The sequence below is a fragment of the Microcebus murinus genome, chromosome 17, assembly GCF_040939455.1.
Source record: "Microcebus murinus isolate Inina chromosome 17, M.murinus_Inina_mat1.0, whole genome shotgun sequence".
Lineage (NCBI taxonomy): Eukaryota > Metazoa > Chordata > Mammalia > Primates > Cheirogaleidae > Microcebus > Microcebus murinus.
In genome coordinates, this window is record NC_134120.1 from 44,146,710 (window position 1) to 44,161,639 (window position 14,930).

The following is a 14,930-nucleotide window of genomic DNA, read 5'->3' on the forward strand; positions in this document are numbered from 1 at the left end:
ATGCTATCTATCTATCTATCTATCTATCTATCTATCTATCTATCTATCTATCTATCTATCTATCTATTTATTTTTCTGAGATGGAGTCTCACTCTGTTGCCCGGGCTACAGTGCCGTGGCGTCAGCTTAGCTCATGGCAACCTCAAACTCCTGGGCTCAAGCAATCCTTCTGCCTCAGTCTCCCGAGCAGCTGGGACTACAGGCATGTGCCAGCACGCCCGGCTAATTTTTTCTATATATTTTAGTTGGCCAATTTATTTTCTTTCTATTTTTACTAGAGATGGGCTCTTGCTCTTCTTGCTCAGGCTGGTTTTGAACTCCTGACCTTGAACAATCTGCCTGCCTCGGCCTCCCAGAGTGCTAGGATTACAGGTATGAGCCACCGTGCCCAGCCTTCCATAGGCCTTTTGTATAGACCCAAACAATGAAGGGCAAAGTATATAAAAAGTCATTAATGAAATTAACAGAGAAAGTGGACACTGCACATGATTTGCAAACAAAGAGCATAGGAAATTGAAAACTGATGGGCACATACTGCGCTAGTCACCCTGTATGATGGCAACCTTACACCAAAGCAGCTGTTCAAATACTTTTGCAGAATCTGAGTCACTGAGGAAACTAATTTGGTGTCATATGATGCACCTGCCTAAATTAGAGGCCCCAGGCCACATTCTGTGAGTGTGTGTTGATAAGAGCTCAAGAGGCCCTATTTCTAACCTAAAGGCTAACCTAAAAGAAAAAAGATTACTTGCAACCTAATTAATCATCCCAGCCGTGCATGTTTTCATAAACTGAGTCAGGGCCTTAGAGGCCCTCTGCAAATGAAGGATTCTACCATCTGATACTTTCCTACACGTGTACTTGGGAAGATCAATGAAACACTGGTGTCTGGGCACTTTGAGGATAACAACAACCATTTTTCAAGTTAGCTCTAAAATCTTCTCATCCTCTCAACCTTTGGGAAGAGCCAAACAGAAACACTTCTCACATTTTGCTTGGCCCTAAAGCAGCAGTTCACTAAACAAGAGCAGTGACAGATCTTGTGCCCTTTTTCTTAAAAACAAATACCAGTTAAGTAAGCAAGCCATTCCACCCTAAAGAAGTTCTAATATCTACCCCCTGCACTCTGATCACAATTATCAATGCCAAAGAGACTGAATACCTGCTAAGAGCTACAGTGTGGACTATGCACCTCCAAGGATCATATTTACAGGAATCCTTTGATGGAACTGTAGCTTCCTTTTTTCTAGAACCATCCCAACAACGATGAATGATCACTTACTTTTAGCACTCACTTATAGGAATTAATCGTGGCACAAACTAAAACCATGCCAAATTAATTTTTTTGTGAAAAAAGTTATTAGTTTAACCCATTTTTGTTTTAAAATGAAAAATTAACTCCAATGGCAAGCATGACAAAATATAAATATTGACTTTTACATTTCTGTTTAACAGCTTCGAAACCCAATTTAGAGCATTCATTCATCAATAGAGTAAAGGGAGATAATTCTAATCAATAAATGCCTAATGTTATGGTACCTCATTGCCCTGATGCTCACAATTTTAAACTTCAGGCTTTTACCCCTGCAAATCTCTGTTGAACACTGAATCTAGTATTGTCATGCTCAAAGCTATTCAAAATGTATTAATGTCTTTAAGAAATTTAAATCTGTGAAAACACTCATTTTGTACCTACCTTTCATTTCAGAGATGGCTTAGTCAATTTGGAATACAGAAAACTTCAACAGTCTGAACATCTTTCCCTATAAGTAGGGCCCTAGTCCTGAGTTTTAAGGGAAAGAATGCTGACAAATAGATCAGACTGCACAGGAAATTAATCAGAACTATGTTTTTAAAAGCAAGGGGAAAAAAAGGGAAATACAACCAAAGGCTTACAAGCCTGAATGCAAATAAAAACTGCTTCAAGATAATAAGAAGAAAAATAAGCTGGACATGGGTTTAGACATAGGTTTAAATCATTCAGATCCTGGTGAGTTTTCTACACTATATTTCATTTATAAACTATTGGTATAATCTCCAAAATACATCTTCCACATATAAAGGGCTTAGAGAAAGTTAGAGAATTGCTCTGAGGAGTCCTTAGATTTAAGGAGTCACTTTGTGCAGGAAAAAAAATGATTTGGGAAGTAATTTAACTTCATTCCCCCACTGCCACCCCCCCCCCCCCCCGCTCAAATGAACAAATCATCCCTGTGCCCATAAAAGCCCTCCTAGGCAAAAATCTTCAAAGGGACTCATAGGGTTTGCTGGGGGCTGGCAGAGCGCCTGGTTAATTGGGGGACAGATGCTGTTAAAACCTCACACTGAGTCACTGATGACCACTGGGAAGAACAAGGATGGTGCACCCAGCTTAACAGCAACCTTCTTACATATGCATGATTTACTTCTTATATTGTAATTTTTATATGAACCCTCATAACCTCAAGCAAGCAGATAAAAAAAGGATGCAAAGGAGAAGCAGAGTCTTCCAAAGACCAGGGAATTTCTGGTATTGGAGTGAGACAACCCAGGCTCACTCACTGGGTGAACTCAGGAAGTTACTGGAAGTCCTCTTGGATCCTGTTTTTGGTTTTGTTTTTCTATAACGTGCAGATGACAATTTTACATCTATGTCATAGAGGTGTTCTGAGAATTAAATGGGTAGTGGGTGTGAAGCTCTTTGACACAGTTCCAAGCCAAATTAAGCACAATATGACAAAAGCCACTATTATTTTAAAGCTGATGTTGCTTTCACATTTAAGACAATTAATTTTTTTTATAAATCAACTGTTAGCCAGGATCAAAATTTAGAAATAGATTATTAGTAACTCAGGGAGGGAAAAAATTGTATTTTTTGTTTTTCAACTAAGAAGACTCAATAATGCTCACAAACTTTAAGTTTCAAGTACACCAATCTCGTGTCACTACCAAGGAAGAATCTTACCCCTCCTTCGCCCATGTCTCCTGAACAGACGGTAACTGACTAACATGCTGCATTCCTGGAAGATTCTTCCTTAGCAATGACACAGTGAGAAACAAAAGAACAAAATGTTCCCAGGCCCTGTGGCATTCTGGCTTGTTTTGATATTAGTCCTCAAGTGAGAATTAGAGATTTGATCATCAGAGGCCTTATTTTAAAAAGAAGAGGAAGGCATAGTACCTCTAATCGTTGTATCCGTCCCTTGAAAAACATGAAGAGGGAAGAATTGGGGTAAGCAGCTTCTTTTTTGAGGAGAATTTCCTTAGCTTCATCCAGGCCTGCTTTGTTATCACTGCCGTCCAAGGCAAAAAACGGGCGGACCACGGTATGGTACCAGAGCAGCGCTAACCTAAAGGAAGAGGGAGCGTAATATTGAGCAAATCATTTTTCTTACGTTGTTTCTATTTTTAAAAAAATTAGCACATGTTCTTCCAACACACACGCTTTCCAAAAAAAAACTTACTATGCAGTTTTTGAAGAAGTAAAATCAGAATGTCTTTCCCCATTTTAGTTTTGTCAATATTTGGAAAACTGCAACTTTAGCACAACATCTAAATCATCACATATATACCCTTCCATCAGGTGAGATAACAATAAGGTAAGAGAAGCATTTAGCTTTTCTGAACCTTCTGAATGGATCGGTGAAGAGATGACTGATAAAAATCTCTGAATTCTACACCCTGCTCATCAATGCACACATTTGAAATAGGAACTGGTCACCATGAATTTACCATCCCATAGTAAGAAAAGCTTTACTCCTTTTGCAAAAGGAAAATGTTGGCTTTCCTTATGTTCACAAAGGTTAAGGCATAAGCCTAGAACTCAATTTTAAATATAGAAACCATAACCACAGACACAAGTGATACCACATTAGTGACAGGACCATGACAGCATCCTGTCAACTCTTGCTCTGGCCTTTGAGGATGTTCAATTTAAAAGACAAGCTAATAAATAAATTACTTAAAATTCCCTTACTTAAAACTCATTACTTTCTAGAAAAATGCCATGTTAAACTAAATAAACAAAACAAGTTCACTGGGATTTGCTTTAATAGAGAAAAGTGTGTAACCAACATATCAAATATTTTTATGTAAATGAAAGTTCTGGTATGCTCATAAATTTTTCTCCTGTGGAGCTCATACTACATTATTAACTCCATTCATTCCTTTCTCAGATACAAACACAAAATTATATTAAGATATATATAGACAGATGATCACAAGTTACAAATCTGTTCATTCAAATTAATAAAGGACTACTGCTTGTGTAAATGAGTTTGGGGAGGCACAAATATTTTTTAAATGAAACATTAACAATATTTTTAGTAGCTACCAACAAGGAGTTAACATCCAAATTTCTCAATAGTGACCCAAGTAGAAATAGTGCTAAGATCCTCTGTGACATCAAGATTTTTGGGGAAAATTTTGACAAATGGTATAATGTTGGACAACGAATATCTGGTCATTAAATCACGAACGGTAGATATTTACCAGACTGAAAAAAAATCACATCACTTTTAACTGATGTAGAAATGGGTGAATCCTCGCTCTAGATAGTTACGTCAGCTTCCCCACGTTCTCTGATTTAAATAGTTGTTGTTTATGTTTAGACTGAACCACATAACATGACTTAATTTAGTGGAACAGCACAAAACATCCAGGTCACATATAAGAAACAAACTGACCACCTATAATCACCCAGCAAAATTACCCAACATGAGGATTCTTTATAAGAATAAAAATTTCAGAACAACAGAAAAGGCTTATTTTTATTTATTTATTTTTTTATCTCCTAAGTGTAAAAATCAGGATCATGAATCTCAATGACTCTGGTCAAAGTCAAAAGAACGGCTTAAAAAACCACTTGAGGTTGAAAGATAAGGTCACTTTACCAGTTTACAATACAGGAGTCATGAGACTTATGAACAGTGCCTCGTCCCCTAACTAAAGTCAGCACTGCCACCACCACCACGGAACACGGTCCTAGGTGTTGCATGAAGACATAAGGCACACGTCCTGTCAACCAGCCATCATTTTCCCTGAAGTTTCCTTTAAAGTCTTTGATTGTGGTTTACTTACTTTCAACACTATATTATCTACCAAAGCATTGCAATATAGCTACTCACGTAGCTAAAGGGGCCTTCATGTCCTTACTTTCGCTTGCATACATCAGTGAAGAAAGCCCCTGTAGGCGGTCTCCAGGAAAACCCAGCAGGTTGATGATTTTGAGCAGGTTTGGGGGCACCATGGATATGCAAAGGTGAAAAAGGCCATATCCAAAGCTAACAGCACCTTTCAGTCTGTTTAGAGACTCCTCAGACACCCCTTCAGCCACAATGTGATTATCATTTGCAGCATCAGAAGGCAAGGACTCTTCAGTTAGCTTCTTCTGATGCAGCTCCTGAAGGGCATTGATGTCCAGATAGCATTTATTGTAAATCTTCCAGGCCTTCCTAAGGATCCACCCACCTTTTATATAGGCTAAAAAGAGAAGGAGAGAAAAGCATTCAAAAATAAGCCTTCAAAATAATTTTTGTATTTGAATAGTAAAGGATATTGAAAAATAACCCAAAAGTCATGCAAAAATTTAAAAACATAAAAATTGTTAGCTATCACTGCATCCTTTTTTTCTTCATAGTGCTTACTTAAATGCCTTATTTCTTGTTGGTTTCCCTTCACTATGCTAGATGACCATTGGTAAAAGCCACATGATTTTTTTTTGTTCATTGTTTTATCATGCCCCTCATGCAGTAGCTAGGGCAGAGTATGTAATAGATGCTGAAAGAAAGAAAGAAAGAAAGAATGAATGAATGAATGCATCACTTGAACCCAACTTTTTTTTCCCATGTGTTCTGTGAAAGCCTCCACCACTTCTCTTAACTACCCTGGTGCTTTCCTACTAAACCTCTTTTCTAAATCATGCATTTGTCTACCCTGTGTTTCCTTCTTAGCCTAGTTTACCATTAAATTTATACCCAAGCGGCAAGCCACAAAATAAAACAAGCAAACAAAAAGAAATTCATTAATATTTACTGGGTAAAAAAAAAAAGGCTGTTTATTACCAAAAAAGTAATTCATGTTAAATACAGAAATGCAAAGAATCCCCTATTTGCCTATTTGTCTACTGTGCGCCTTTAACATGCCTTATCAGAATGGCTTCATCTGGTCTATGACAATGGCATTTACCCACGGCCCCAACCTAGAGGGACCCCCAGTGAGGAGGGTAGCAAAGAAAAAGTCACTCACTGCACATCAGAGGGTGAAAATCTGGTATTTAAGCAACTTGTGTTATTTCCCATTAGGCCGATTTTTCTTACCACAGCCCATTCAAGAACATGGACACAAAGACGGCTTCTAGAATAAGAGGCAAGACGTGGATTTACCGCCATCCCTGGCCCACTGGCCCTCAGCCGAGCCCTCAGGACCTGGCTGTCAACTCTCCTAAGAACATTTCACCTTCAGGTAACCAGTAGGGGTGGGGAGAAGTCAATTTATATGTAATTCTCTGAGAGCATCATCACCACATTCTTGAGGAAAGGGCTGTCTGTAGGGAATTCTTTGTAGAATAAAGCTCTCGTAACCACCGGAGAGCTTACCCACAAGGCACCGTCACTAAGACGATGCCGGCTCTGACCCCCACGTACAATGGGACGACATGAACTGTCCCAGACTTCCAGTCCTTTAGAACAGCGGGAAAATATGGTTTTAAAACATTCTTTTTTTTTTTTTTTAATTTCAGAAAATACATAATATAAAATAAAAATTTGATTTACAAATGCCGAATGTCTGAATTGAAAGTGATGTGAGAATATATGGTGTGTGCGGAAAAGCGATGACACAGTAGGCCCGACTGCTACCCTTCGAGAGGACTGCTAACAAGGCTGGCCCCTGGCTGAACCGGGACTTGCAAAGTTCTCAGCACTCCCAGAACTGGTAAGAGTGGCTCACTGTGTGTGCCTAAACCGTGCAGGCAATACGGTTTATACTGAACACCTGCTTTGCTTCTGGGAGTCTGGAATTTGAGTATGTGCCAGGCAGGGGGGTGCAGTAAAAACTCTGGGCGCTCAGTCCCTAACGGGATTCGCTGGCTGGTAACATTTCATTTGTGCTGTCACGACTGGGTGCTGTGGGAATTGAGTCTGTCCTACGTGACTCAGCGAGAACAGATCCTCGGAAGCTTGTGCCTGGTTTCCCCTGGGCCTCACTCCACGTGCCTTTTCCCTTTCTTATTTTGCTTCGTATGCTTCTGCTGCAAGAAATCACAGCTGTGAGGATGCCTATATGCCGAGTCCCCAAGCAAATCACCAAAGCTGGGGGTAGTCTTGGGGACCCCCCAATCCATGGGTGTCAAGCTATTGGTTCACTTAAGCATATCAATTTTCTGACAAATGACACCCATACCTCCTGTGGGATCACAATTAAAAACACAACCATGCTGCAAGTTCTGGGTGACTCATGGCCTACAGTCTACATACATCCACTGAAAAGAATGCTATAAGGTAGAATGAATGAGTAAAATAAATTAGTCTATAAAAACTTTTTTAAAAAGGGAACTACTTGTGTTACTTTATAATGATAAAACTAATACACATTTAAAACAATTTCTTTTTCATTTGGTTTAATTTAACAGAACTGTTTACAGTAGAAACACTACATTTCAGGCACTGTTCTGGGTGAATCTTCCTTTAAGAGGCTCAATGACTTTTTTCCCTCCTAAATGGAAGTCTGATGGGAAAAGACAGGTTTGAGAAACCCTGGAGCGTCTTTGTACACTAACACAGTGGATTTTTAAGTTTTGGATTCATCCCACATGCCTACAAACAAAAAAGATAATTCTCAGTTATGGTCCAAAGAGCCAAAGATTTAAGAGAAAAGCAGAAAAAGAAAAAATAATAGGAAACGAATATATATTCTTGAAAACACAGAAGTCATTGGGAAACACAAAAAAACCACTGGGAAACACAAAAGTCTTGAAAACACAAAAGTCATCTGAAAACAGATAATCATTGGCTACAGATAAAAAAAAGAAAATTTACAAAACGCAAAAAATATTCATCAGCTATTCCTTGAGTTTCTATTACATGCCTGGGACGTGTTTGGCATCTGAGGGACAGGAAAGAACAATAAAACATAACCCAGGCCCTCCAAATGCCCACAATAAAATAAGAAAGGGAAACAAACATAAATGAAAAAATAAGCATATAACATTATACATATTTATTTAAATGCTCCTCTAGGCCATATCAAAAAGAGTGAAAACAAATAATGGTGAAATTATGAGTGAACCGTCCTATTTTATTTCCTTTTTTGTCATTAAATTGTTTTCCATGTTAATAAATTCATAAATAAATTTAAAAGTGCAGAATAAGTATGGCAGGATTTCCGTATGAAACTTTACCCCCTCCCACCACCATCTCTAACTTGAAATCTGGAGGGAAAAATGTAACTTCACGTTACCCTGCATTTTCCAGGCTACCTTAGCCTCATTACAGGAAGTGGAGCTTGCATCATGGGAAAGGCAACATTCCAGGAGAAAGGAACAGAAATGTGAGTACGAAAGAGCAGATGGGCAAGCTGTGCAGAGGCAGAGTGACACGGGGGACACCCTGGGACAACAGGGAGCATGTCCAGCTGAGGAGGGAACACCTGCTACCAGAGAGACGGAAATGTCTGAAATTGGGGTTGAAGAGGTTGGGGTTAGAGAAATGAATTGTAGCAATCTGGAGCTCAGGTGAGGAATTACAGAAATGTATGATGGAACTGGAGACAAACATCAGAATCTAGCAGCTTCCGAATGCATGGAGCTCAGTCAACGAAACACGAAGTTTTAAAACCCTCATTTTTATAGCATAAAAATGAAAAGATTTCAACACATCTTTAATTTCATGCTTTTAAGATAGGAGTATCAGTGCTGATGTCTAAAAGCACATGTTAAAAGACTTGACAGGAACAAGCTTTAAGGCCCTTAACTGGAGCCAGGGAAATAAAACTCTAAATTTTGGACTGCGTCAAAGATTATAAACCGAAATATGTGCAAACAAAAACCTTATTACACACGTCAAGAGAGCTTTTGCCTTTATTAAGGTTATTAAGTATGAAATATCTGATTTCCTTAAATACTAAGTTTAACAGTTGATATCGCTGACATTTTACTTTGACACTTCTTGTTTTATTTTTATTGTGAAGGTACATCCTGAATCTTTCAAATGCAGAGTTTTGCTTGTGATTACCTTTCAAAGTTTGTTTTAGAGCAATTTCTGTGAAACCATGGATACATCAAAAATTTGTGTTATTTTCAAAAATGAGTTCCACCGTGGAATGAATGTAACACAGACAGCTCAAAATATCAACAAAGTGTTTGGGAAGGATGTGGCTAATGAACGCACAGCACATCAGTGGTTTGTGAAGTTCCATTCTGGTGATTTTAATCTGGAAAAGGAGCCACGTGGGCGACCTGAGACCAAGGTGGATAATGACAAGCTGAAAGCTGTAGTGGAAGTGAATCCATCTCAACCTACTCAACCTATGTGTGCATTAGCAGCAAGGTTGGACGTTACTATTCCAACAATATTGGACCATTTGAAACATATTGGCAAGGTAAAGAAGCTGGATAGATGGGTACCACATGAATTGAATGAGCATCAGAAGAGAAATCATCTTGGAGCTTGCCTTTCTTTGCTGTCATGACACAAAAGCAAACCATTTCTACACCATATTGTTATGGGTGATGAAAAATGGATTCTTTTTGACCATCAAAAGCACTTGGCATAATGGTTAGATAAAGATGAAGTGCCAAAGCACGGTCCAAAACCAAATATTCATCAAAAAAAGCTAATGGTGTCTGTTTGGCGGTCCAGTGCTGGTATTAATCACAGCTTCAGGAAACCTGGTCAATCAATTACAGAGGATGCCTACTGCAACCAGTTGGACTAAATGATGAGGATGCTTGCAATTAAGCAGCTGAGATTGGTCGACAGAGACAGGCCAATCCTCTTGCAAGACAACACGTGACCACATGTCACACAAATGACACTGCTCAAACTACAGTAGCTGGACTTGGAAACTCTCTGTTATTCACCATATTCATCAGACGTTGCAGCAACTGACTTCCACTTCTTCCAGGCTTTGGACCACTTCTTGCAATGAAAAATATTTAATTCTCAACAAGCTGTGGAAACCGCCTTTTGCAATTTTACTGCCACTTGCTCTCCAGGCTTCTTTGCTGCTGGCATAAACAAGGTACCTTTAAGATGGCAAAACTGGCCGGGCGCAGGGGCTCACGCCTGTAATCCCAGCACTCTGGAAGGCCAAGGCAGGAGGATTTCTTGAGGTCAGGAGTTCGAAACCAGCCTGAGCAAGAGCGAGACCCCGTCTCTACTATAAATAGAAAGAAATTAGCCAGACAACTAAAAATATATAGAAAAAATTAGCCGGGCATGGTGGCGCATGCCTGTAGTCCCAGCTCCTCAGGAAGCTGAGGCAGCAAGATCGCTTGAGCCCAGGAGTTTGAGGTTGCCATGAGTTAGGCTGACGGCACGGCACTCACTCTAGCCTAGGCAACAAAACAAGACTCTGTCTCAAAAAAAATAAAAAATAAAAAATAAAAAAATAAGATGGCAAAACTATGTCGATAATTGAGGTGCAAACTCTGACTTATTGTACTGCTTCTTGTTTGAGATATAATAAAGCATACTTTTGACTTGAAATCGGACATGTCATATCTAATGACCTAATACCACTTTCTATGTTCAACTTGGCAATGAAACAGGAGTTTCCCAGGACTTGCCCTAACCCCCCCCAACCCCAACTATGAACCATCCAGCCACAGCCAGACCCCACCGGTTGAGGCAGAGGTCAAGGGAGGACACGACAGACAGCAGCATGTCCTGCACTGCAGCCACCACAGGAGGGACACTGTGGCAGCCCCACACAGCAATGCAGCCAACGAGCACACATCCTCCCAACAAGCAGAGAACACAGTACTCAAGAGCCACACACTCCGCACTGCCTGCCATCCGCTCCTCTAAAAGGTGAAATATAAAACATTCGGCCGTCCTTATCTCCCTAGGCCTGCAGAGGGAGGCAGAGAGAGCAGAAAACCACAGACCACCTCTCCCACCCTATTAGGGCCACGCGGCCACCAGCAGAGAGCTGGAGAGCAGACAGGAAACCCTGCCCGTATGGGGTGGAAGTCCTTCCTAGGAAAGCACAAGAGTCGCCTAGAAAATGAATGTATCAAGTTACCCTAAATAGACCTTGGAAGAAATTTTGTCATTTTTCGGGGAGATTGTACCTGGTGAGGGCACCCGCCATCGTGTCCTGTCTATTCACCTGTCCTAGAAGGAGGCCACTTAGCCCCAGAGTGGAAGGTAAATTCCTTCCACTTCCTTTCTTATGACCCAAATAATAGGCTTTGAAGGACAAAAGATGATTAAGTTTCACCAGTCAGTCCACCTCCTCATTGATAGACTTCTAATGGGCACACTTCTCCAATCCCAGCATCCTTCCTGAATGGTGTCGCCTTTCTTCCATTCCCTCCCTTTAACTCACATAACACACACCCAACACATGCCACACAAAGGCAACACAGGTGCCTGGGACGTAGAGAGGGAAATGGGCCTTCATTCTTTATAGCCCCGCTGGGGGACAGGATCCGGGGCCCTGATCTTTCTTCCCAAAGGTTCAGAATCACTCATTTCCTGTGCAACCTCTGTGACAAACTTATATGCCTACTGGTTAAAGTATCTCCCTGAATTAGAACTTACTTATCTCTTCCCCACTACACCACAAGATCCCCCAGGGCAAGGGCTGCATCTCATCCATCTCTAGACCACCAGCATGTATGGTCTCACAGCATCTGGCATGTAGTAAGTGCTCAATAAACGTGGGACAGAGGTAAAACAGCAGGTGGATGGCCATAGTCCCTGCTCTGAAGGATTTACAGTCTGACACTTTGGGCAGACACATAGATAAACTTCGTGTCACTGTGTGATGGGTGCCGTACCTGGCGATGTGCCAGGTACACGGGGCAGAGCAACCAAGGCCAGGCTGATGTGTGGAGGAGGAGGGGGAGTGTGGGGAGGAAGGAGGCCTGGGCCGCACTCCATCAGGCAAGGGAGAAAGATCAAAGGGGCACGAGCTTCCACGCCAAGGGGGGAGGCTGAACAAAGGCACAAGGTGGCAGAGGGATCCAGCGATGGCGAGAGCTCTGGGTGGTAGATAGAGGCAAGGGAGGGCAGCAGGCTATGAAGGGGACAGGTTCTTACATGGCACCCAGAAGAGGAACTGGAAGTCTATCCTGCAGGCGAGGAAGGCAAGCGAGGCATCAAAGCACAGGTGTCAGGGTTTTAGGAAGGTGGCTCCAGCGGCAACGCAGAGAGTGTGGCCCGGAGGACAGTGGGGGGGGGGGGGCTCCTGCTCTATCCCAGGGCTAGTTTCCCAGGGCCCGGGGAGCAGGTGAGGGAGAAGGCCCTGAGGAACCCGGGTCTCTGGGCCACTGGAGAGGCGGTGGGACAAGTAACCAAACTAAGGTGATGGGGAAATGGCGAGAACACTAGGAATTCAGTGAGGAAACAGGAAAGCCGGGGCTCCAGCCCTGGGTTTGTCACCAACAAGATGTGTTACTCATTCACCCTCAACCATGTCACCTGTCACATAAGGAAAACAATCTCATTCAAGGGCGATTCACTGAGCATATGCTACGCCAAGAATACAAAATGAGGAAGACATGGGCCCTTTCTTCAACTCCAAAAGGAAATGAAAGAAACTTATGATAAAAAAAGGTGGTAAGGGCTATAACATAGGTTTTAAAAATTACTTATTTTTAATCACAAAAGTAATACAGCTTGCTGCAAAAAATAAAAAGACCGTTGGATAATAGAGTAAATTAAAAAAATATTAAAAAGCATGAGAAAATGAAGAGAGATGATGGGGCCATTCATTACAAAAAAATTTAAATGAGATAAACATGAACTTTTTTGAAAATATGAAGCATTAAAAATTCACACTGACTCGCCCCTACAGGAGGTCTGGTCAGTGTGAAACCCTCCCCCCCGTGCTGCCCACTCGAAGGGTGCAGAGATCCACTCCTAGCAAGCGTCTCTAGAAAGAGGCGGGTGGGGATTTTTCAAGAACATTATCTACCTAAAATATTTTCTAAGAACTAGATTCCAATGATGAAGCAAACAAATTACTTCCAGTGTAATAAGACAACGGGTGTCTGAAAGGCACATAAAGCCCATTGTTGGTTATGTTTGTTTGTTTGAGGCAAATACCAAGCTATTCACAAAGCAAATAACCATTACATACATCTATTAGACCCTGGGAGCTTTCGTGACTCTGAGAATTTCACTTTAATATCAATATCACACTTAAGAAATCATAGGGCTTCTGGAAGAACCAAGAATGTTGTTAAAGATCTATGATAAATAGGATTAAATAATTGATTAATATCAAACTATTAAAAGAATGGGCAAAGGCCATGAAGGCAATTTGAGAGAAATACAGTTTATGGATAAAATATAATAACCAAATAATAACCCCAAAAATACATAGCAAAGAACATCTAAATATCTAAGAGGAATTGATTAAATAAATATGGCACAACCACATAATAAACTAATATGCGATCATCTAAGATTCTATTCTGGGCCAGGCTCAGTGGCTCATGCCAATAATCCCAGCACTTTGGGAGGCCAACTGTGAGAATTACTTGAGGCCAGGAGTTCAAGACCAGCCTGGGCAACATAGCAAGACCCCATTCCTACAAAAAAATGAAAAGAAAAACAAAAAATTAGCAGGGCATGGTGGCACACACTTGAAGTCCTAACTACTTGGGAGGATTAAGCAGTAGGATCATTTGAAGCCAAGAGTTCAAGGCTGCAGTGAGCTATGACTGCACCACTGCACACCTGAGTCAGCCTGGGCCATCGAGCAAGATTCTGTCTCTAAAAAAATAAATAAATTCTATTCTGAAACTGAGTCATAGGGAAAATATCCAAAGCATAATTGAAAAGGGGAAAATAGGACATAAAACACTATAGATTTAATTTTGTAAACAAAAACAAAAACAAAACAAAACAGAGGAACATAACGCAGATCTTAATAATGAAGTGTTTTAAGTAGTAAAATCAGAGATGATGACTTCCCTTTTTTGTATTTTTCTATGTATCTTTTCAAATTTTTCCATAATAATATTTAGTAAATTTACAATTGGAATAATTTTAAAAATTAATAATAGGAGCTGATGGTTCTAAGCTTCATGAGGGCAAGGACCAGGGCCTGTGTTTTGTCCCCTAACACAGTGCTTTGCACATAGTATGAGCTCTACAAATATTTGTGGAACAGATCACTGAATGAACAAAGGACAGACACATGCATTTCTAAAATTTGGACATACTTTCATACTTACAAATTGAATTATAATTGTTTTATCCTGTTCTCTCAACAGATATTTTCTAAATGGCTAAAATTAGCTCCTTCCAAGAGTCCTCGAGTATCAGGAAAGGAAGCACAGAATCACAGGGAGCTCCTGTCTTCACCAAAGAGGTCCAGATCAGCTCTGCTGCTCTTTTATATCTGGGTCAGTGCAGAGCTCCAAATGGGGGATTTCTCATTACTGCATTATAAAATATTCATACGAGCTATGAGTTCTTGACCATTTAAGTAAAGGTATTGGGAGAGTCCTGAGAAGAAGGTTAAAGGAAGAAAAATAATAATAATTGAACCCATAGCAAAAACAGCAAATGTCTATGATGAAACATATTTCCAAAGGATAAATTCCAGAAAGTCCAAATTTTGGAGGTCAAAAATAAAAGTTAAATTTCAGTTTTGACTTGAACCAAACAGGAACAAAGTGTACTCAAGTATGAGATACAGGCAGACACAGAGACAGAGAGAGAGAGAGAGAAAGAGAGAAGAAAAAGGGGAAAAGTGGTTTCTGGTAGCCTAGA

General features: G+C 40.5%; 1 protein-coding gene across 1 annotated transcript in view; it reads right to left on the reverse strand.

Moving 5' to 3' along the window:
* The window catches only part of TTC39C (tetratricopeptide repeat domain 39C), a 104,020-nt gene that overhangs the window by 43,360 nt on the left and 45,730 nt on the right, over positions 1–14,930 (reverse strand). The window contains exons 5-6 of the mRNA XM_012745977.3: positions 5,106–5,460; positions 3,161–3,329 (exon numbers count right to left, since the gene is read on the reverse strand). Of these exons, the coding sequence (XP_012601431.1) occupies positions 3,161–3,329; positions 5,106–5,460 (524 nt within the window). The remainder of the gene's footprint in view (positions 1–3,160; positions 3,330–5,105; positions 5,461–14,930) is intronic.